This window comes from Amblyraja radiata, chromosome 8, assembly GCF_010909765.2.
Source record: "Amblyraja radiata isolate CabotCenter1 chromosome 8, sAmbRad1.1.pri, whole genome shotgun sequence".
In the NCBI taxonomy this organism is placed as follows: domain Eukaryota; kingdom Metazoa; phylum Chordata; class Chondrichthyes; order Rajiformes; family Rajidae; genus Amblyraja; species Amblyraja radiata.
Genome location: NC_045963.1, coordinates 76386192 through 76408230, shown reverse-complemented (window position 1 = coordinate 76408230; position 22039 = coordinate 76386192). Strand labels below are relative to the sequence as shown.

General features: G+C 49.5%; 1 protein-coding gene across 4 annotated transcripts in view; it reads right to left on the bottom strand.

Moving 5' to 3' along the window:
• The window catches only part of btbd3 (BTB domain containing 3), a 43366-nt gene extending 21940 nt beyond the window's left edge, over positions 1-21426 (bottom strand). The window contains exons 1-2 of one of the 4 annotated variants that reach the window (XM_033026266.1): positions 21193-21426; positions 3109-3328 (exon numbers count right to left, since the gene is read on the bottom strand). In XM_033026266.1, coding sequence (XP_032882157.1) covers positions 3109-3328; positions 21193-21229 — 257 coding nt within the window. In that variant the 5' untranslated portion in view covers positions 21230-21426. Of the gene's footprint in view, positions 1-3108; positions 3459-9858; positions 9996-20754; positions 20806-21192 lie in introns of those variants that run through there. The other 3 variants (XM_033026268.1, XM_033026267.1, XM_033026265.1) reach the window with 3 other exon arrangements.
• Between the last annotated feature and the right edge of the window lie 613 nt (positions 21427-22039).

Genomic DNA, 22039 nt, shown 5'->3' with positions numbered 1-22039 from the left:
GGCCCCCCACTCCCTCATCTTTACTAAGTCTGAAGAAGGGTCTCGACCCGAAACGTCAGGGAGGATCTTATAGAAATGTACAAAATTCTTAAGGGGTTGGACAGGCTAGATGCAGGAAGATTGTTCCCGATGTTGGGGAAGTCCAGAACAAGTCCCCTCACAGTTTAAGGATAAAGGGGAAATATTTTAGGACTGAGATGAGAAAAACATTTTTCACACAGAGAGTGGTGAATCTCTGGAATTCTCTGCCACAGAAGGTAGTTGAGGCCAGTTAATTGGCTGTATTTAAGAGGGAGTTAGATGTGGCCCTTGTGGCTAAAGGGATCAGGGGGTATGGAGAGAAGGCAGGTACAGGATACTGAGTTGGATGATCAGCCATGATCATATTGAATGGGCCGAATGGCCTACTCGAAGGGCTGAATGGCCTACTCCTGCACCTATTTTCTATGTTTCTATGTCAGCCATTCCTTCTCTCCAGAGATGCTGCCTGTCCCGCTGAGTTACTCCAGCATTTTGTGTCTATCTTCGGTGTAAACCAGCATCTGCAGTTCCTTCCTACACAAATAATTGAAAACGGCAAGTCAAAGCTGGTTAATATATCTTTTGAAATATCAGTGATTTCAGCCCCAATGCAACCAATATCCTTCGAATAACAGAGTCTTTCTGGAGCTCCCATGGCAACCACTGACAATTATTTCATTGCTGCCCTAAATAAAAAGAGTATATAGGACAGGAACAAAAAAAATTATATATAAAAAAAACATTTTGTTAGATGTACAGAAGGGGAAAAGATTTAATAGGAATCTGAGGGGTAACTTTTTCACACAAAGGGTGTGGGTGTATGGAACAAGCTCCCAGAGGAGGTAGTTGAGGCTGGGACTATCCCATCGTTTAAAAAACAGTTAGACAGGTACATGGATAGGACAGGTTTGAAACATAGAAAATAGGTGCAGGAGGAGGCCATTCGGCCCTTCGAGCCAGCACCGCCATTCATTGTGATCATGGCTGATTGTCTCCAATCAATAACCCGTGCCTGCCTTCTCCCCATATCCCTTGACTCCACTAGCCCCTAGAGTTCTATCTAACTCTCTCTTAAATCCATCCAGTGACTTGGCCTCCAGTCTGTGGCAGGGAATTCCATAAATTCACAACTCTCTGGGTGAAAAAGTTTTTTCTCACCTCTGTCTTAAATGACCTCCCCTTTATTCTAAGACTGTGGCCCCTGGTTCTGGACTCGCCCAACATTGGGAACATTTTTCCCGCATCTAGCTTGTCCAGTCCTTTTATAATTTTATATGTTTGTGGAGGGGTATGGACCAGTCGCGGGCAGGTGGGACTTGTGTAGCCGGGGCATTGTTGGCCAGTGTGGGCGAGTTGGGCCGAAGGGCCTGTTTCCACACTGTGTCACTCTTTATGACCCTACTTTGAATGAAAAAAACCTTACGGCTGACTGATTGCTGAGTGTCGATTGTTGAATGACGGAGGTGTGAAAACATTGGCATTAAATGGGTCAAATTTACAAGGCTGGACCTTTAACCTGTTCGTGACTAGATTCGGGTCATGGCCGATAGTGAAAAACAAAACTTGGCAGTGAATGGGTTAAGTTTTAGATATTCTTGTCGCCTGGCTAAATGTAAAGGTTTCCAGGCGTGAAGGATTCAGGTGGAGGATTCTCTAAGTCATGTCTGATACTTGGGGTGAAGGGGAGAGGGATTTAGGTGGAGATTTGCTTACCCCTAGGTTCTGAAACTTGAGGAGAAGGGGAAAGGGGGGGGGGGGGGGGGGAGGGGGGAGAGGGATTTAAGTGGAGATTTCCTCATCTCAGGAGTCTGACATTTGGGGAGAGAGAGACAGAGAGAGAAGGATTTAGGTGGTTTAACCCAGCATCTGCTGTTCCTTCCGACACAGGGTTTAGGCAAAGATGTCCTTACCTGTCACATCTGATACTCGGGGAGAGGGGGAGAGGGAAAGAGGGATTTAGACGGAGATTTCCTTACCTGCAGGTTCTGAAACTTTGGGAGAAGGTGAGACGGAGAGGGTTTTAGGTGGAGATTTTTTTTTACCAGTGGGATGTGATATTTGGGAAGAGGAGAGGATTTTAAGTGAAGATTTGTTTACCCTGCCAGTTCACAGAGTGATCCAGCATGGAATAGGCCCTTCGGCCCAACTTGCCCACACCGGCCAACATATATCATCCCAGCTGTACACTAGTCGCACCTGCCCGCGTTAGGTCCACATCCCTCCAGACCTGTCCTATCCATGTTGATGGTTCTGCTACTTGGGAGGGGGATTAAGGTGGAGGTCTCCTCACCTGTCCAGTCTTTACAGGTGCACAGTCGAGAGCATGCTGACCGGTTGCATCGTGGCTTGGTTCGGCAACTTGAGCGCCCAGGAGCGGAAAAGACTACAAAAAGTAGTAAACACTGCCCAGTCCATCATCGGCTCTGACCTCCCCACCATCGAGGGGATCTATCGCAGTCGCTGCCTCAAAAAGGCTGGCAGCATCATCAAGGACCCACACCATCCTGGCCACACACTCATCTCCCCGCTACCTTCAGGTAGATGGTACAGGAGCCTGAAGACTGCAACGTCCAGGTTCAGGAATAGCTACTTCCCCCACAGCCATCAGGCTATTAAACTCAACTCAAACAAAACTCTGATCATTAATAGCCCATTATCCGTTTATTTGCACTTTATCAGTTTATTTATCCATGTGTGTATATATTTATATAATGGTAAATGGACACACTGATCTGTTCTGTAGTCATGCCTACTGTATTCTATAGTCTGAAGAAGGGTTTCGGCCCTATTCCCTTCGCTCCATAGATGCTGCTGCACTTGCTAGGTTTCTCCAGCATTTTTGTCCACCTACTATATTCTGTTGTGCTGAAGCAAAGCAAGAAATTCATTGTCCTATCTGGGACACATGACAATAAACTCTCTTGAATCTTGACACAGGTGGGGGGGGGGGGGGCTTAAGGTGGAGGCCGCCTCACCTGTCCAGTCTGACACAAGGTGAGTTGGTTACTCGAGAAGTTACTTTCAGGAGGTTGGGAGGGGGTGAGGAGGGGGGGGGGGGGGGGGGGGACAGAGTCGCTGGCCGCTTACCTCTCTCTGATAGTTGGGTAGAGACCCTGCCAGTTGGCAGGCACTGTGTTGTTGTTGAGGTTGTGTTGGTGGCTCTGGGCGCTGGAGCTGGCACTGGCGTTGCCGGGCGCTTTCTTTGCGCTGTACATCTCCGCAGCCATCCGCTTCTTCAGGGTGAGGATCTCGTAGCAGACCGGCAGCCGGCTGCTCTTGGACGCCTTCTTCGACTTCTTCACCGCCTCTGGAAGCATCAGGAAGAATGTGAGGCACTTCATGTTCCTGGTCTTGCAATCCACCATTGGTGCATTTGTGTCTCTCAGCCTTGGAGAGGCAACAGGGATGGAGCAGTAACACAGGGGGGAGGATACTCTCCCCCCCCCCCCTCTCCCAAATAGGCTTCTTGCCGCTGCAGAGGGTAAAACCTTTCACCCCCCCAAAATCTCTCTCCCCCACCCCCGGTTTTTCTTTGCGCTTCAAGTAAGGTCCGAGATCAAGGAGATGTTCTCAGCTGCAAGCCCATGCATCTCCATCCAGCTGTGACTTGTACCATCCCCTCCAGATGTGCAGAGCCCGGGAGCTTCTCTGCTGATGCTGGCAACACTTGTTCTCAACTGAGTCCTGCCGCAGATCGGGCTAGAAAATAAACAAGTCTCCCTCTCTCTCTCTCTCCTTTTGCATTTGCGCTCCTCCTCTCGCCTCCTTAGGAGGGAAAGGAAAAAGAGCGAAGGGAAACTCTCACCTTTCTCTCCCATAAGAAAGAAAACAAAAAGGGACAGGAAAGCTCAAAAAGAGAGAAAGGAAAAAATCTCTCTCCTCCGCCCCCCTCTTTCTCTCCTTCTCTCCCTCTCTCCCTTCCACGCTCCCTCTCTCCTTCTCTCCCTCTCCCTCTCTCCCTTCCACGCTCCCTCTCTCCTTCTCTCCCTCTCCCTCTCTCCCTTCCACGCTCCCTCTCTCCTTCTGCTGCAAGCACCGGCTCCGATCTCCACTCTTTGGGATTCCTGCTTCTCCAGGCGACGCTGCAAGTTGCCGTGGGTTTTAAAAAAAAAATTGTTTCCCCTTCTCCTCCCGACGTAAGGCAAATCAAAAACAAGAAAACACAGCGAGCAAGATTGTCCCTAGGTGCTGAGAGAGACACAGAGAGAGAGAGACAGAGCCTTGGAGAGCCGGCAGCGACCAAGTGCAGCATCAACACTGACACCTACTGTAAGGATTGGGCGTCAGTGTAAAGCGCTCGCCTTTAAAGGCGGTGGTTTTGTGCTGGAAGGAACTTCAGATGCTGGTTTAAACCGAAGCCAGACACAAAATGCTGGAGTAACTCAGCGGGACAGGCGAGCATCCCTGGAGAGAAGGAACGGGTCACGTTTCTGAAGAAAGGTCTCATCTCGAAACTTCACCTGCTGCACCCTATCGCCAGAGATGCTGTCTGTCCCGCTGAGTGACTCCAGCTTTCATAGAAACATAGAAAAAACGTGCAGGAGTAGGCCATTCGGCCCATCGAGCCTGCACCGCCATTCAATATGATCATGGCTGATCATCCAACTCAGTATCCCATCCTTGCCTTCTCTCCATACCCCCCTGATCCCCTTAGCCACATCTAACTCCCTCTTAAATATAGCCAATGAACTGGCCTCAACTACCCTCTGTGGCAGAGAGTTCCACAGATTCTCCACTCTCTGTGTGAAAAAAAGTTTTTCTCATCTCGGTTTTAAAGGATTTCCCCCTTATCCTTAAGCTGTGACCCTTGTCCTGGACTTCCCCAACATCGGGAACAATCTTCCTGCATCTAGCCTGTCCAACCCCTTAAGAATTTTGTAAGTTTCTATAAAATCCCCTCTCAATCTCCTAAATTCTAGAGAGTATAAACCAAGTCTATCCAGACAGAAACCAACGCAAGCCAGACACAAAATGCTGGAGTAACTCAGAGGGACAGGCAAGCATCTCTGGAGAGAAGGAATGGGTAACGTTTCTGAAGAAGGGTCTCATCTCGAAACTTCACCTGCTGCACCCTATCGCCAGAGATGCTGTCTGTCCCGCTGAGTGACTCCAGCTCTTTGTATCTATCTCCTGGTATTTAAAGGGGAACGGGTTGTGCCTCACACTGATAGTCATAGAGTATAAACCTCGGCCCAACTCACCCACACAGGCCAACATGTCCCAGCTGCACTAGTCCCACCTGATTGCATTTGGTCCACATCCCTCCAAACCTGTCCTATCCATGTACCTGTCTAGTTAGAGTTTAAGAAGGAACTGCAGATGCTGGAAAACCGAAGGTAGACAAAAATGCTGGAGAAACTCAGTGGGTGCAGCAGCATCTATGGAGCGAAGGAAATAGGCAACGTTTCGGGCCGAAACCCTTCTTCAGACCCGAAGGAAATAGGAAAAGAGTGATCTCCCAAGATTGAGGCAGCATCTCTGGAGAAACAAGGAACTGCAGATGCTGTTTTACCAAAAAAAAGACACAAAGTGCTGGAGTAACTCAGGGTGACTGCAGATGCTGGAATCATGAGCAAAGCACAAAGTGCTGGAGGAACTCAGCGGGCCAGGCATCATCTCTGGAGGGGATTATGGCTTCTGAAGAAGTGTCCCGACCCAAAACGTCACCTATCAATGTTCTACAGAGATGCTGCCAGACCAGCTGAGTTACTCCAGCATTTTGTGTCTATCTTCCATATATCCTGGAAGGCACTGGGACTGTAGTCGCTGGAGTTTTGAAGGATGAGGGGGTACCTTGTTGAAATGCACCGATTAGTGAAAGGCTTGGATAGAGTGGATGTTGAGAGGATGTTTCCATTAGTGGGAGAGTCTAGGACCAGAGGTCACAGCCTCAGAATTAAAGGACGTTCTTTTATGAAGGAGATGAGGAGGAATTTCTTTAGTCAGAGGGTGGTGGTGAATCTGTGGAATTCTTTGGAGGCCAAGTCAGTGGACATATTTAAGGCAGAGATGAATAGATTCTTGATTAGTACGGGTGTCAGCGGTCTCGGGGAGAAGGCAGGAGAATGGGATTAGGAGGGAGAGATAGATCAGCCCTGATTGAATGGCGGAGTAGACTCGATGGGCCGAATGGCCTAATTCTGCTCCTATCACTTATGATCCTGACATTGACCAAGGAGAATCGGCCGCACCACCCTCACACTTTTCACATTCTTCAGTGCAGTCAATGGGATGTCTTTAGAAACATGGAAAATAGGTGGAGGAGGCCATTCGGCCCTTCGAGCCAGCTGCACCATTCGATATGATCATGGCCGATCATCGAAAATCAGTATCCCGTCCCTGCTTTCTCCCCCCATCCCCTGGTTCCGTTAGCCCTAAGAGCTACATATATCATCTTCCTCGCAAATAGAAACACATTCAGTGCAGTGGCACTCAGAACCTTCCTCCCGCAGTGTGAGTGCCCAACACTAAAGGTTAATGGAGATGTGTGGGACAGGTTTGTTTGACGCACAGTGGTGGGGAGCTGGAGCGCGCTGCCGGGGGTGAAAATAGACAATAGACAATAGGTGCAGGAGTAGGCCATTCAGCCCTTCGAGCCAGCACCGCCATTCAATGTGATCATGGCTGATCTTCCACAATCAGTACCTCGTTCCTGCCCTCTCCCCATATCCCCTGACTCCGCTATCTTTAAGAGCCCTATCTAGCTCTCTCTTGAAAGTATCCAGAGAACCGGCCTCCACCGCCCTCTGAGGCAGAGAATTCCACAGACTCACCACTCTCTGTGAGAAAAAGTGTTTCCTCGTCTCCGTTCTAAATGGCTTACTCCTTATTCCTTATTAGATGGCGGGACTGTCAATGGAGCGGCTGGGCTTGTATACAGTGGAAGTTAGAAGGATGAGAGGGAATCTTATTGAAGCATATAATTATTAAGGGATTGGACACGCTAGAAGCAGGAAACATGTTCTCAATGTTGGGGGAGTTCAGAGCCAGGGGACACAGTTGAAGAATAAGTGGTAAAGCAGACCACTTCCAAAAGACGTGGTCTGCATTTATGGAACTGTTACAAGCATAAGGTGCAATAGTAATTTAAAATATAAATGATACCAGGATCTGGCAACGGGGGGTATAAAATAATATATATATTTTAAACACGGTGTTACAATAGAGCGATTGTTTTTCCTTTTTTTTCTTTTCTTTCCAGGGTCTTATTTCCTTTCTTTACTTCCTTCTCTAACTTCTTCCCCAAGGGGCTTTCTTTTCCCAACATTTCCTGCACCACGATTCTTGCTCACTTTCCTTACTTCTTTTATTTCTATCTTTTTTAAAGCTCGAAAAACGAAGTGGTACAACAAATGTAATGAGAAATATCTGATGTGTATTATTGTAATTTACTGTACTTATAATAAAAATATTCAAAAAAAAAAAATAAATAAAAAAAAAAGAATAAGTGGTTGGCCATTTAGAACGGAGATAAGGAAAAACTTCTTCACCCAGCGAGTTGTGAATCTGTGGAATTCTCTGCCTCAGAAAGCAGTGGAGGCCAATTCCCTGGATGCATTCAAAAGAGAGTTAGATAGAGGTCTTAAAGATAGCGGAGTCAGGGGATATGGGGAGAAGGCAGGAACGGGGTACTGATTGGGGATGATCAGCCATGATCACATTGAATGGCGGTGCTGGCTCGAAGGGCCGAATGGCCTCCTCCTGCACCTATTGTCTATTGACACAAAGAGTGGAGACACAAAGGAACTACAATGGGTGGCACGGCGGTTGAGACCCAGGTTCAATCCCGACTACGGGTGTGGAGTTTGTATGGAGTTTGTACGTTCTCCTCATAACCCGCGCGGATTTTCTCCGGGTGCTCCGGTTTCCTCCCACAGTCCAAAGACGTACAGGTTTGTCGGTTAATTGGCTTAGGTTAAATTGTAAATTGTCTCTGGTGTGTGTAGGATAGTGTTAGTGTGCGGGGATCGCTGGTCGGCACGGACTCGGTGGGCCGAAGGGCCTGTTCCCGCGCTGTGTCTCTGAAACAAAACTGATGCTGGAATCTTGAGCAAAACCGAAAGTGCAGGAGGAACTCAGCGGGTCAGGCGTCATCTGTGGAGGGAATGGACGTCGTTTCGGATCGGGACCCTTCTTCAGACTGGTGAGTCTGGGTCATAACTCGGCCGAAGAGCAGAAGAAGTGAGATCGACCAGTTTAGAAGGATGAGAGGGCATCTCATTGAAACATATAAGATTGTTGAGAGCTTGGATACACTAGATGCAGGAAACATGTTCCCGATGTTGGGGGAGTCCAGAACCAGGGGCCACAGTTTAAGAATAAGGAGTAAGCCATTTAGAACGGAGATGAGGAAACACTTTTTCTCACAGAGAGTGGTGAGTCTGTGGAATTCTCTGCCTCAGAGGGCAGTGGGGGCCAGTTCTCTGGATACTTTCAAGAGAGAGCTAGATAGGGCTCTTAAAGATAGCGGAGTCAGGGGATATGGGGAGAAGGCAGGAACGGGGTACTGATTGGGGATGATCAGCCATGATCACATTGAATGGCAGTACTGGCTCGAAGGGCCAAATGGCCTACTCCTGCACCTATTGTCTATTGTCTAGACCAACTCTTATTATGCCCGCACATGATCCATGTCCATTCCTTGCATATCCATGTGCAGATCTAAAAGCCTCTTAAACACCGCTATCGTATCTGCCTCCACCACCAACTCCAGCAGCGAGTCCCAAGCACCCACCATCGGTGTAAACAAACCTGCCCCGCACATCTCCTTTAAACTTTGTCCATCTCATCTTACAGCTACACCCATTATTATATTTGCATCGTGGTAGAAAGGTTCTGACTGTCTACCCTATCTATGCCTTTCATAATTTTATATACTTCCATCAGGTCTCCATGCAACCTCCAACGTTACAGTGTAAAAAACACCGACTATCCAACCTCTCCTTTAGGGTGCGCCAACTTCCTCGCTCCCAAATAAGGAACAAAAGGTCAAAATAAGGTACAAATTCCCGACGGCAATTCGTTGACCCACTCGGCCGTGGCTGGATGAATGATGAGTTGGCCCGGGTGCTGGACTGCACACAAAGCCCAGCCGGCGGGCCAGCTGAGGAGTTTTGGCCCGGGCCACGCGACGTGGCGTGCAAAGTCCGGCGCCCCGTCCAACTCATGATCGGCCATGAGAAGGAGGGGTGGTGGTGGTGGTGTCGGCGGTAAGCGAAGGCCCAAAGGTCGGACAGCTGGCCGGGCTGCCGACCGACGGGGCCACGGGCGAGGCGCTGCTGCTGCTGCTGCTGCACTACGTCGGGCCGGGTGAGGCGGGGCCGGATGCGACGCTCCGACCCGACAGTCCCCTCGACCCGTGTAGTGGCGGTCAAATACGGGACAAGGGCGGTCCTGTACGGGACAAACCAATTTATCCCAATATACGGGATGTCCCGGCTAATACGGGACAGTTGGCAACACTAACACAGACATCATTCCCCCTCCCCCACCCTAGTCGTTCCACTGTTCGCATCCGTGTCTCCCTTCATTATCACCTCTTCCCCAGCCAACAATGGGCCATTGTGGGCTCCACTCTTAATCATCTATTGCCAGCCCTGCTTTGTTACGGCCTTTTCCTACCTCAATGTCCCCTCCCCCCCAAACTCTACGTTCAGTCTGAAGAAGGGTTCCGACCCGAATAGTAACCCATCCTTTTTCTCCAGAGATGTTGCCTGACCCGCTGAGTTATTCCAGCACTTTGTGACCAAATTCATCACACCCTTCCTGTAATGGGGTGATCCGGGCCGCACACAATACTCTAAATGCCACCTGACCAATAGTCCCATAAAGCCGCACCTTGAAGAAAAACTGCCAGGACACGCTTCAGAATGGGGACTAACAAATCTTCTCCAAGTGAGAGCGGGTCACAGCAAATGTTGCTCTTCCCTATATGTCCACTAGCATGGTTTGCATGCAACCTTCCCCCGTAAGAAAGAACAGAGGCTGTTATATATTCTGTTCAAAAGGGAACTGCAGATGCTGGAATATCGAAGGTACACAAAATTGCTGGGGAAACTCAGCGGGTGCAGCAGCATCTATGGAGCGAAGGAAATAGGCGACGTTTCGGGCCGAAACCCTCAACGTCGGCCCGAAACGTCGCCTATTTCCTTCGCTCCATAGATGCTGCTGCACCCGCTGAGTTTCCTCAGCAATTTTGTGTACCTTGTTATATATTCTGTTTAGTTTAGAGATACAGCACGGAAACAGGCCCTTCGGCCGACCAGCGATCCCCGCACACTAACACTATCCTACACACACATAAAGGAGGAGCTTGATATTGATTCGGAACTGCACAGGGAGCCAGTGGAGAGAGACCAGAGTAGGGGTGATGTGGTCCCTTTATCGGGTGCCTGTCAGGAGTCTCGCTGCGGCGTTTTGGACCAATTCTGACACTGAATCCCCAACAATCGACATAAGTTGTCGATGTGTTTAAAATTAGTTTGTCGGCAGCACAACTGCGTAGGAAAGGTCTTTGCAATTTGGCGATGTTTGTTGGGAGTTGTCAAGGATACTGCTGACTTGGCAGAAAACAACACATATACTCCAGCTAATTATAGGATATCCTGTGCTCTTGTTTTATTTATCAGTAGGATGTGGATGAGAAGAGAGCATATGCCGGCCATTTCCCCGTTAGTTTGGGCACAATGAGTCTGCCTTTGTATGTTAGTTACTGTGGATGTAGCCCAGTCGTCGAGTGATACAGTGTGGAAACAGGCCCTTCGGCCCAACTTGCCCACACTGTCACGTTATGGCGCTGGTAAAGTTATAAAAGTTCACCGAACATTCCTATCTACTGCTGTGACGGTAGTGTTGCCAACTGTCCCGTATTAGCCGGGACATCCCGTATATTGGGCTAAATTGGTTTGTCCCGTACGGGACTGCCCTTGTCCCGTATTTGACTGCTACTACACGGGTCGAGGGGACTGTCTGGTCTCCGGCCCCACCTCACCCGTCCCGACGTAGTGCAGCCCATGGAGTGCAGCAGCATCAGCAGCATCAGCGCCTCGCCCGTGGCCCCGTCGGTCGGCAGCCCGGCCAGCTGTCCGACCATCGGACCTTCGCTTACCGCCGACACCACCACCACCACCACCCCTCCTTCTCATGGCCGATCATCGGTTCATGAGTTGGACGGGGCGCCGGACTTTGCGCGCGGCCCCCGGGCCAAAACTCCTCAGCTGGCCCGCCGGCTGGGCTTCGTGTGCAGTCCAGCACCCGGGCCAACTCATCATTCACCCAGCCACGGCCGAGTCGGTCAACGAATTGCCGTCGGGAATTCGTCCCGTGTTTTGACCTTTTGTCCCTTATTTGGGAGTGAGGAATTTGGCAACCCTACATGGCAGCAACCCCCCACCTCCCCCGCTGGGTCCCCCCTTCATTCTGTGCTGGCCCAACTCCAGAACTGACCAAAGGAATGTCTTTTAATTCTGAGTTTATAAGGGAAAGAATTTCATTCTGTTTGCACTTCACGGATGTGGACACTAAAATCCTCACAGAAACATTGAACTGTCCTAGATTCCATGTCCTCTGCTTTCAAACGTATGATGAGCGTTTGTCGGCACTGGGCCTGTACTCGCTGGAGTTCAGACGGATGAGTGGGTACCACATTGAAACTTACCGAATAGTAAAAGGCCTGGATAGAGTGGATGTGAAGAGGATGTTTCCACTAGTGGGAGAGTCTAGGACCAGAGGCCACAGCCTCAGAATAGAAGGACTTTCCTTTATGCCCCTGTCCCACTTAGGAAACCTGAACGGAAACCTCTGGAGACTTTGCGCCCCACTCAAGGTTTCCGTGCGGTTCCCGGAGGTTGCAGGTGGTTGCCGGAGGTTGCAGGTAGTGGAAGCAGGTAGGGAGACTGACAAAAACCTCTGGGACAGGGGCATTCGGAAGGAGATGAGGAGAAATTTCTTTAGTCAGAGGGTGGTGAATCTATGGAATTCTTTGCCACAGAAGGCTGTGGAGGCCAAGTCAATGGATATTTTTTTAAGGTGCAGATTGACAGATTCTTGATTAGTTCGGTTGTCAAGGGGGGGGAAGTCAGGAGAATGGGGTTGAGAGGGAAAGATAGATCAGCCATGATTGAATGGTGGAGTAGGCATATTGGGCCGAATGGCCTAATTCTGCTCCTATCTCTTATGAACTGACGAGCATTGCATGTTCACTGTGATATTCTGTCCTTTTAATGACATAACATACGGGAAAATTAATTACAAGGCAGTAATTATATCAAAAGTTGGAAAGACACTATGAACAGGAGTATATTCCACATCAATGCCTGTAACTGGAATACCTTGGAGCTACCACCATGGAATTGCTTTTCACTTATAAAGAGCATCAAGACAATGGGCTTAGCAGCATTTATTAAGCTTATTCATGAAGTGAATGTAAAATGCTCTCTGATTATCTGCCTGAGTCTGGTAATTATAAGCTTGTTTGCTATAAATTGCCATCTGGCTTGGAACATTGAAGCAGGAGTAGGCCATTTAGCCTGTCGGGCCTGCTCCACTATTGAATGAGATGGTGACTGATCTGCTTCCAAAGCAGTTCATGCCACAAAGTCCTTTAACTAACTCGATTCGCAAAACCCCATTAATCTCCGATATAAAGTTAAAACCCTGCCCCACTGTACGAGTTCATTCAAGAGTTCTCCCGAGTTTCCCCTAATTCGAACTCGGTGATTTACGGTAATGGCCGCTCGCAGGTACTCGGGGTTCTTGCGGACATTTTTCAACATGTTGAAAAATCTTCACGAGTCTTCCCGAGCTTACCGCGTTTCCCGAGTACCTGCCGTTAGCGTTACGAGCCGCTAAGAGACGTCCCCGAGCTCTGATGTACCCGCTACGTACATTCTACGTGCTTACCACGAGTTTGATTTTTTTTTAAAACTCAGGAGAGCTCTTGAATTAGCTCGTACAGTGGGACAGGGCTTTTAAACAGCCGATTTTGTAACAATGTCAAGTTCTCCAGTTATAGGAGTAGAATTATGCCATTCGGCCCATCGGGTCTACTCCGCCATTCACTCATGGCTGATCCCTGCCTCCTAATCCCATTTCCTGCCTTCTCCCATAACCCTTGACACCCGTCCTAATCAAGTATCTATCTCTGCCTTAAAAAATATCCACTGACAGTCTCCAAGGCCCTCTGTGGCAATGAGTTCCACAGATTAACTACCCTCTGACTAAAGAAGTTCCTCCTCACCTCTTTTCTAAAAGAGCGCCCTTTAATTCTGAGGCTGTGACCTCTGGTCCTAGACTCTCCCAACCTGTGCCTTTCATTATTCTGTAAGTTTCAATGAGTTTCAATTTCCATTTGCAGAATAGAAATAAATGCAGCATCTCTGGTGAGAAGGAATGGGTGACGTTTCGGATTGAGACCCGTCTTCAGGCCTATTTGCAGAATTCTAAGTTCTTACCGTACTGTATTGATAAATGCTTTGAGCTAATAACAGAACACTATTTTTCTAGACATAAGAAACTGCAGATGCTTTAGGCTTTAGAGATACAGAGGCCCTTCGGCCAATCGAGTCCACTCCTGTACACTAGCACCATCCTACACGAGCCCGGCACAATTTTACAGAAGCCAATTAACCTACAAACCTGTACGTCTTTGGAGTGTGGGAGGAAACCGGAGATCCCGGAGAAAACCCACGCAGGTCACGAGGAGAACGTGCAAACTCCGTACAGACAGCACCTGTGGTCGGGATCAAACGCTGGTCTCTGGTGCTGTGAGGCAGCAACTCTACCGCTGCGCCACTGTGACACACTGATACTGGTTTACAAAAATAAACTCAGCGGTTCAGGCTGCATCCCTGGGTAACCTACAGGCGACATAGAACATAGAGCAGTGCAGAAACAGGCCCTGGAAAATAGGTTCTGACTGTCTACCCTATCTACGCCTCTCTCTGCCTGACTTTTGGGGTCAGCAGGCTGATTAGTAATGGGGAGAAAGCTGGAAGAGAGGTGGGGGTGGGACAATGCCTGGCAAGTGATGGGTGGATAAAGACACAAAATGCCGGAGTAACATGGGCCTGTCCCACTTTGGCGATTTTTCAGCGGACTGCCGGCGACTGTCAAGTTGCCAGCACTCGCCTGATAAACCGGCAACTGGAACAGCGACTGTCAAGAGTGGAACACACACACACGCACACACGCACGCACACACGCACACACGCACGCACACACACACCCACACACACACACACCCACACACCCACACACCCACACACACACCCACACACACACGCACGCACGCACCCACGCACACACGCACCCACGCACGCACACACGCGCACCCACACCCACACACCCACACACACCCACGCACGCACGCACCCACGCACACACACACACACACCCACACACGCACCCACACACGCACCCACCCACGCACACACGCACACACGCACCCACACACGCACACACACACACACACCCACCCACCCACGCACACCCACACGCACACGCACACGCACACGCACACACACCCACGCACACACACACACACCCACACACACATCGCTTCTATCACCAGCCCATGTGAATTTTTTAGACAGCGCCCCCCCCCCCACCCCGCTTGCCCTGCCTAAAAAGTTCACACGGTGCAAAGCCGTGGTGATACAGACACACACCGCAATGAACAGGAAGGTTGGCGCTGTAAAATGACGGCTAAAGCACAGTGTACGGTAAGTCCTTTAAAAGAGGGGGCGGGGGAGGGAGGGGGGAAAAGGAGGGAGAAGGAGTGGAGACAACTTTTAAGAAGCCAGAGATACACGGCTGTGAAGCTCGGCGGAACATTTAACATTACCGGTTGGTTATCCTTGGTTCTGAAAACTACTGCTTGCCTTTTTTTCCCCAATGAGCCAATGAAATTCACCGGTCAGCACCGGCCACAACCTACAAGAACCTTCGACCTCCTGGCGACCCACCTACGGCACGAGAATTCTCGCTGCTCTCCATGGCGGATTCATTCCAGCCGCCGCTAATTTGTCAACATGATTCACAGCGACCATAATGAGGCCGCGACTAGTACCCAGAATGCGGGAACTCCTCACGACCGTGAAGGCGACTCCCCGGCAATCACCCGCGAACATGTGGCTCCTGCAGTCGCCTAAAAAGTCACCTAAGTGGGACAGGGCCACCAAAAGCAATGGTTGACGTTTCGGGTCGGGACCCTTCTTCAGACAGAGCTGTAACGTAGGCTCATATGGCTCAGTCTAACAGCAAAATGAACAGCGATGATTAAAACATGAACGCTGTACGTGCAAACTAGCCATTGATCCATTGTCTGACACTCGAGTTACCACATGGTGTTTAAATGCAGCTGAACAGGAAGCTTTTAAATGGCAGGAAAACATGTTTCCACCCTTCTTAAAGGGGCCTGTAAAGGGGCTGTCCCACTTGGGCGACCCAATTCGCGAGTTTAGAAGAGTTTTGGAGAGTTTGAAAAAATGACATGTTGAAGACCTCCTTCGACTATGTTGAAGACCAGCTACAACTCACTTCGGGAAAATTGGACACCGAATAGCGGAGAGTGAAGACGACCTCCCTCGATCTCCTTCGACCTCCCTTCGACTATGATGAAGACTATCTACGACTACCTTCAACTACCCACGACTAACATGCCGACCTACTACGACTAAACCTACGAGTAAAAAAAGTAATGATTTTTTCCATGGCGACCTTTTTTTACTCGCGGGCATTTCTCAACGTTGAAAAGAAACGCCGCGACCTAGCTGAGGCCTCGAGTACGCGGGGACTATTCTCGAGCATGAAGGAGAGTTAGGAAGACATCCTACGACCTCATGTCGACCATGCTGCGAGTACGAGTCGAGGGCAAGCTAGCCAGAACTCGCGGATTAGGTCGCACAAGTGGGACAGGCCCTTAATTTGGCTAAAGTGCCCGTCAAGAATGCCTTTCGGACAAGTAGGAAAAAGATGGTACAAGTATTTGTGTTAATATAATATCTACGCATCCATTTGCCAAACTGCGCAAACTGTAGATAACGTGAAATTAGAAACTGGACAAGAGGTGCTGGTTTGTAGAAACAATGAACTGTATAAATGCCTTCCATTATCCCTGAGTGGTCCTTTGCTCTCCATAGCTGCCCTCCTGTTTGTAGAAACAATGAACTCAGTCTGAAGAAGGGCCTCGACCCGAAACGTCGCCTCTTCCTTCGCTCCACAGATGTTGCCTCACCCGCTGAGTTCCTCCAGCATTTTTGTCTACCTTCGATTTTTCCAGCATCTGCAGTTCTTTCTTAAACATGAACCGAAGATGCTGGTTCATACCGAGGATGGACACAAAGTGCTGGAGTAACTCAGCGGGTCAGGCAGCATCTCTGGAGAAAAAGGATGGGTGACATTTCGGGTTGGGACTCTTCTTGAGGATGAATTCTGAAGAAGGATCCCGACCCGAAACGTGACTATCAATGTTCTCCAGTGATGCTGCCTGACCTGTGAAGTTACTCCAGCACTTTGTGTCCATCTAAACTAAAACAAGTTAGTCTTTGGACTAAATAGACAATAGACAACAGGTGCAGGAGTAGGCCATTTGACCCTTCGAGCCAGCACCGCCATTCAATGTGATCATGGCTGATCATCCCCAATCAGTACCCCGTTCCTGCCTTCTCCCCATATCCCCTGACTCCGCTATTTTTAAGAGCCCTATCTAGCTCCCTCTTGAAAGCTGAGTACTCGGTAGGTCAGGCAGCATCTGTGGAAGGAGAATGTGTAGGAAGGAACTGCAGATGCCGGTTTAAACCGAAGATGGTCACAAACTTACAACCCGGCATTATGAATGTTGATTTCTCTAGCTTCAAGCAACCCTTGCATCCCTTGCCTGTCTCGCCCCCACCCTAGTCATCGTACTAGTTTCATTGTCGCCCTGTTGAGTTTCACTTTCGGTATAACTTGTTATCACCTTCCCCACAACCAACAATGGACCATTGTGGGCTCCACCTTTCCTCGATCATTGTTACTTTTTTGAATATCTTTCATTCTTTTGCTCTCTATCTCTCTACATCACCGTCTATATCTCTCGTTTCCCTTTCCCCCGACTCTCAGGCTGAAGAGGTGCCTCGACCCGAAAAGTCACCCATTCCTTTTCTCCAAAGATGCTGCCTGACCCGCTGAGTTACTTTGGGTTTTTTTGTGTCTATCTTCTGTTAGTCATCAGACTAACTTGATTTCCCTGACCAAGGCTAATTTGTTTTGTCAGTTCTGGTAAGGGTCTTTGCCCTGAAACATTAACTGTTTCCCCTTCCACAGATGCTGTCTGACCTACCGAATGTTCCTGCCATTTTCTGAATTTATTTCAGAACTTCAGCACCTGCAGTTACTTTGTTTATTGGAATCTACTTACCGAGTTCGATCCCGACTACGGGTGCTGTCTGTACTGAGTTTGTACGTTCTCCCCGTGACCCGCGTGGGTTTTCTCCGAGATCTTCAGTTTCCTCCCACACTCCAAAGACGTACAGGTTTGTAGGTTAATTGGCTTGGTATCAGTGTAAATTGCCCCTGGCGTGTGTTAGTGTGCGGGGATCACTGGTCGGTGCGGACTCGGTGGGCCGAAGGGCCTGTCTCTGAGCTGTATCTCTAAACTAAAATCAGTGTGGGGTGCTCTAATATGCGAGGACATTTTGAGATGAAGGTAGAGATGGCGTTGGGTCTCTTGAAGAGCATTAGGTGGATAAGTCCACTGGACCAGATGGGATCTATCCATGGTGGTGGAGTTACAGGCAGTGAAGAAGGCTGTTGAAGCCTCCAGCAGGAAAATAGATCAGCTACAGAAATGGGTGGAGAAGCGGCAGATAGAGTTTAATCTCGGCAAGTGTGCAGTGTGACACTTTGGGAAACCAAATGTAAGGGGAAAGTATACAGTTAAATGAATGGCGGGACTTTTAACAGCATATAACCCCTGTCCCACGGTACGAGTTCATTCCAAGAGCTCTCCCGAGTTTGCCCTGATTCGAACTCGGAGATTTACGGTAATGGCCGCTCGTCGGTACTCGGGGCTCTCGTGGACATTTTTCATCATGTTGAAAAATCTTCACGAGTCTTCCTGTGCTTACCTGCCGTTAGCGAGTCTTCCCGAGTACCTGCCGTCAGCGCTAAGAGACGTCCCCGAGCTCTGACGTACCCGCTACGTTCAATCTCCGTGCTTACCACGAGCTTGATTTTTTTAAAACTCGGGAGAGCTCTTGGAATGAACTCGTACCGTGGGACAGGGCTATTAGTGTACAGAGAGACCTTGGGATCCAAGTCCACAGGTCCCTGAATGTGGCAGCACAAGTACTTAGTTTGGTTTAGTTTAGAGATACAGCGCGGAAACTGACCCTTTGGCCCACCCAGTCCGCGCCGACCAGCGATCCCCGCTCATTTACACCATCCTACACACACTAGGAACAATTTACAATTTTACAAAAGCCAATTAACTTACAAACCTGTGTGTCTTTGGAGTGTGGGAGGAAACCGGAGCACCCGGAGAAAACCCACGCAGGTCACAATAGACAATCGACAATAGGTGCAGGAGTAGGCCATTCGGCCCTTCAAGCCAGCACCGCCATTCACTGTGATCATGGCTGATCATCCACAATCAGTACCCCGTTCCTGCCTTCTCCCCATATCCGCTTACTCCGCTATCTTTAAGAGCCCTATCTAACTCGCTCTTGAAAGTATCCAGAGAGCCGGCCTCCACCGCCCTCTGAGGCAGAGAATTCCACAGATTTACAACTCTCTGTGTTTCCTCATCTCCGTTCTAAACGGCTTACCCCTTATTCTTAAACTGTGGCCCCTGGTTTTGGACTCCCCCCAACATCGGGAACATGTTTCCTGCCTCTAGCGTGTCCAAACCCTATGTTTCACAGGGAGAACGTACAAACTCCATACAGACAGGACCCGTAGTCAGGATGGAATCCGGGTCTCTGGCGCTGTGAGGTAACAACTCTACCGCTGCGCCACCGTGCCTCCCAATATTTAACATGGTAAAGAGGGCAAATTGTATATTTCATTAGCAAGGCCATTGGGGCTCATGTTGTCGACCTCCCTGCTGCTGTCCCTCTCGAACGACAACAGGGACAGCAGGAGCGTCGCAGCTTGGCGCCAACCCGAAGCATGCGCCCTTTTTAGGGCGGGCACCTACGCATGTCGAACCGGATGGCGTCACCCTGTTGCAGACTTCTGCTGCCTCAGACGCAAGAAGCAGCAGCAGGGTCATTAAGTACAAGTGCCAGGAAATCATCCATCCAGGTATGCTGCCTATCCCGCTGAGTTTCTCCAGCATTTTGTTCCTATCTAGTCATATTGAAGTGTTGTGTGGAGTTCTGGACACCCCATCACAGGAAGGAAGGGTGCAGGTTTTGGTGAAGGTGCAGTAAAAGTTTGACCAGGATGCTACCTGGAGTTGGAAGGTATAAGGTTTAATGAGAGGAGACACAAAATGCTGGAGTAACTCAGCGGGACAGGCAGCAGCATCTCTGGAGAGAAGGAATGGGTGACGTTTCTGGTCGAGACCCTTCTTTAATGAGGTTGGACACACTTGGATTGTTTTCACTGGAATTCTGGAGTTTGAGGGGAAACCGAATAGGATATAAAATTTAGAGAGACATAGATAGGGTAGAGAGTCAGAACCTTTTTGACTAGGGTAGAAATGTCAAAGACCAGAGGGCATTACTTTAAGGTGAGAGGGGGAAAGTTAAACGGAGATGTGCGGGGCAAGTATTTTTACACTGGATGCCTGGAACACGCTGCCAGGGGTGGTGGTGGAGGCAGATATGACAGTGGGATTTAGGAAGCTATTAGACACATGGATATACAGGGAATGGAGAGATATGGAGAATGGAGAGATATGGCAGAAGAGTTTAGTTTATTTTGGCATCACGTTCAGCACAGGCATTGTGGGCCGAATGGCCTGTTCCCGTGCTGTACTGTTCAATGTTCTAAATTCCTGCTGACATGTACAAGTCATGATCGTTAACATTCATTATGGTATTTTTTTTTCAAATCAATTGCTGTACAAATATCACATGCTGCCTAGATTATACAATCACTACAAAATGGACTTCATACTATGTTCTGGGATGCCCTGACTAAATTGCAAAAAGACTTCCTGTCATAAAACTAAACTTAAACCACATGGCTGCTGAGGCTCAAATGAGATGGCTGGTTTAAAAATAAAGAGTGTTTAGAATAAGTTGTAGTTTTACCAAAGTTGCTCTCAAGGAGAGAAAAAAAACGACAAACTTCCTCAGTTATTTTCCTAAAACTGAGATCTCGGGGCGCGATTCAAGCCCTCAAATCCGAAGGGGAACGCAGGCCGCCTCCTGACCCTCCTTACAGAGGCTCCTCGTCCTCTGATGTTGGAAAAATAAGATCTGGAAAACTGTGCGGGCGATTTTTAAGTGTAACAAGGCAACGCTGTTGAACGAGGCGTGTGTGTTGTGCTGGTAATTCACCCTGTTGCAATTCACCCTGTTGCAATTCACAATGTTGCAATTCACAATGTTGCAATTCACACTGTTGCAATTCACACTGTTGCAATTTCACCGCCTGCCCACCCCACCCCACCCCAAGCCCGGTGCTGCTAAAGGGGGATGTGCAGAGATGTTTCATAACCCCCACCCCCTCCACCCCACCCCCACCCCCACCGCTACCGCTCTGCCCCACCACCCCCTGCTAACCCACTGCAATATCACTGACCTGCTCCGAAGCGTCGGGTGGGATGTAGAGGCGGGGGGGAGGAGAGAGAAAAAGGGAGGGATACTGGGAGAGAGAGGGAGGGAGATGGGGTGAGAGAGGGGGAGATGAGGAGAGAGACAGAGAGGTAGACGGAGAGAGAGAGAGAGGGGACAGAGAGGGAGACAGAGAGAGAGAGAGAGGGGGGGAGAGAGAGAGAAGGGGACAGAGAGGGAGACAGAGAGAGAGGGGAGGGGAGGGGGAGAGAAGGGGACAGAGAGGGAGAGGGAAGGCTACAGATTCCTCCACCTCTCTAGCCCCAGACGGCACGGCAGCCTCCAAGTCGGGATCACCCACCCTCGTCTTTCTATAGAAGCTGTTTTTACAAACCAGAGTGGGCTGGGAAGAAGGGAGAGAGAGAGAGAGAGGGAGAGAGAGATCCAGGAACTGTGGGTCTCGTACCTCTGCGAGCGCTTCCAAAGGCGAGTTTCCTCGGCATCCGGCCGCTCTCCCCATTGCAGGGCCCCACCGCTGCTCTGGAATTAGCGGGGCAGGGTACAAAGGATTGGCTGATCCTGTTTCTTACATCCTCCGCCAGATTTGTACACAATGGGGCCTGGCCTGGCCTGCCTGTGTGGCCCTGAACACTGACACACTCTCTCACTGACTGGGCTTTCCCGTGGTGTGCAGGGAGGAACTGCAGATGCTGATTTACATCGAAGATAGACACAAAATGCTGGAGTAACTCAGCGGGACAGGCAGCATCTCTGGGGAGAAGGAATGGGTCGAGACCCTTCCTCATTTTGTGTCTATCTTGGTCTATTCCGATGCCCCCCCCCCCTCCCCCTCCCCACACACACATACACAACTCCTTAGACTAGAGATACAGCGTGGAAACAGGCCATTCAGCCCACCGAGTCCGTGCCGACCAGTGTTGGAGAAACTCAGCAGGCGAGGCTGCATCTATGGAGCGAAGGAAATAGGCAACATAGAAACATAGAAATTAGGTGCAGGAGTAGGCCATTCGGCCCTTCGAGCCTGCACCGCCATTCAATATGATCATGACTGATCATCCAACTCAGTATCCTGTACCTGCCTTCTCTCCATACCCTCTGATCCCCTTAGCCACAAGGGCCACATCTAACTCCCTCTTAAATATAGCCAATGAACTGGCCTCGACTACCCTCTGTGGCAGAGAGTTCCAGAGATTCACCACTCTGTGTGAAAAAAGTTCTTCTCATCTCGGTTTTAAAGGATTTCCCCCTTATCCTTAAGCTGTGACCCCTTGTCCTGGACTTCCCCAACATCG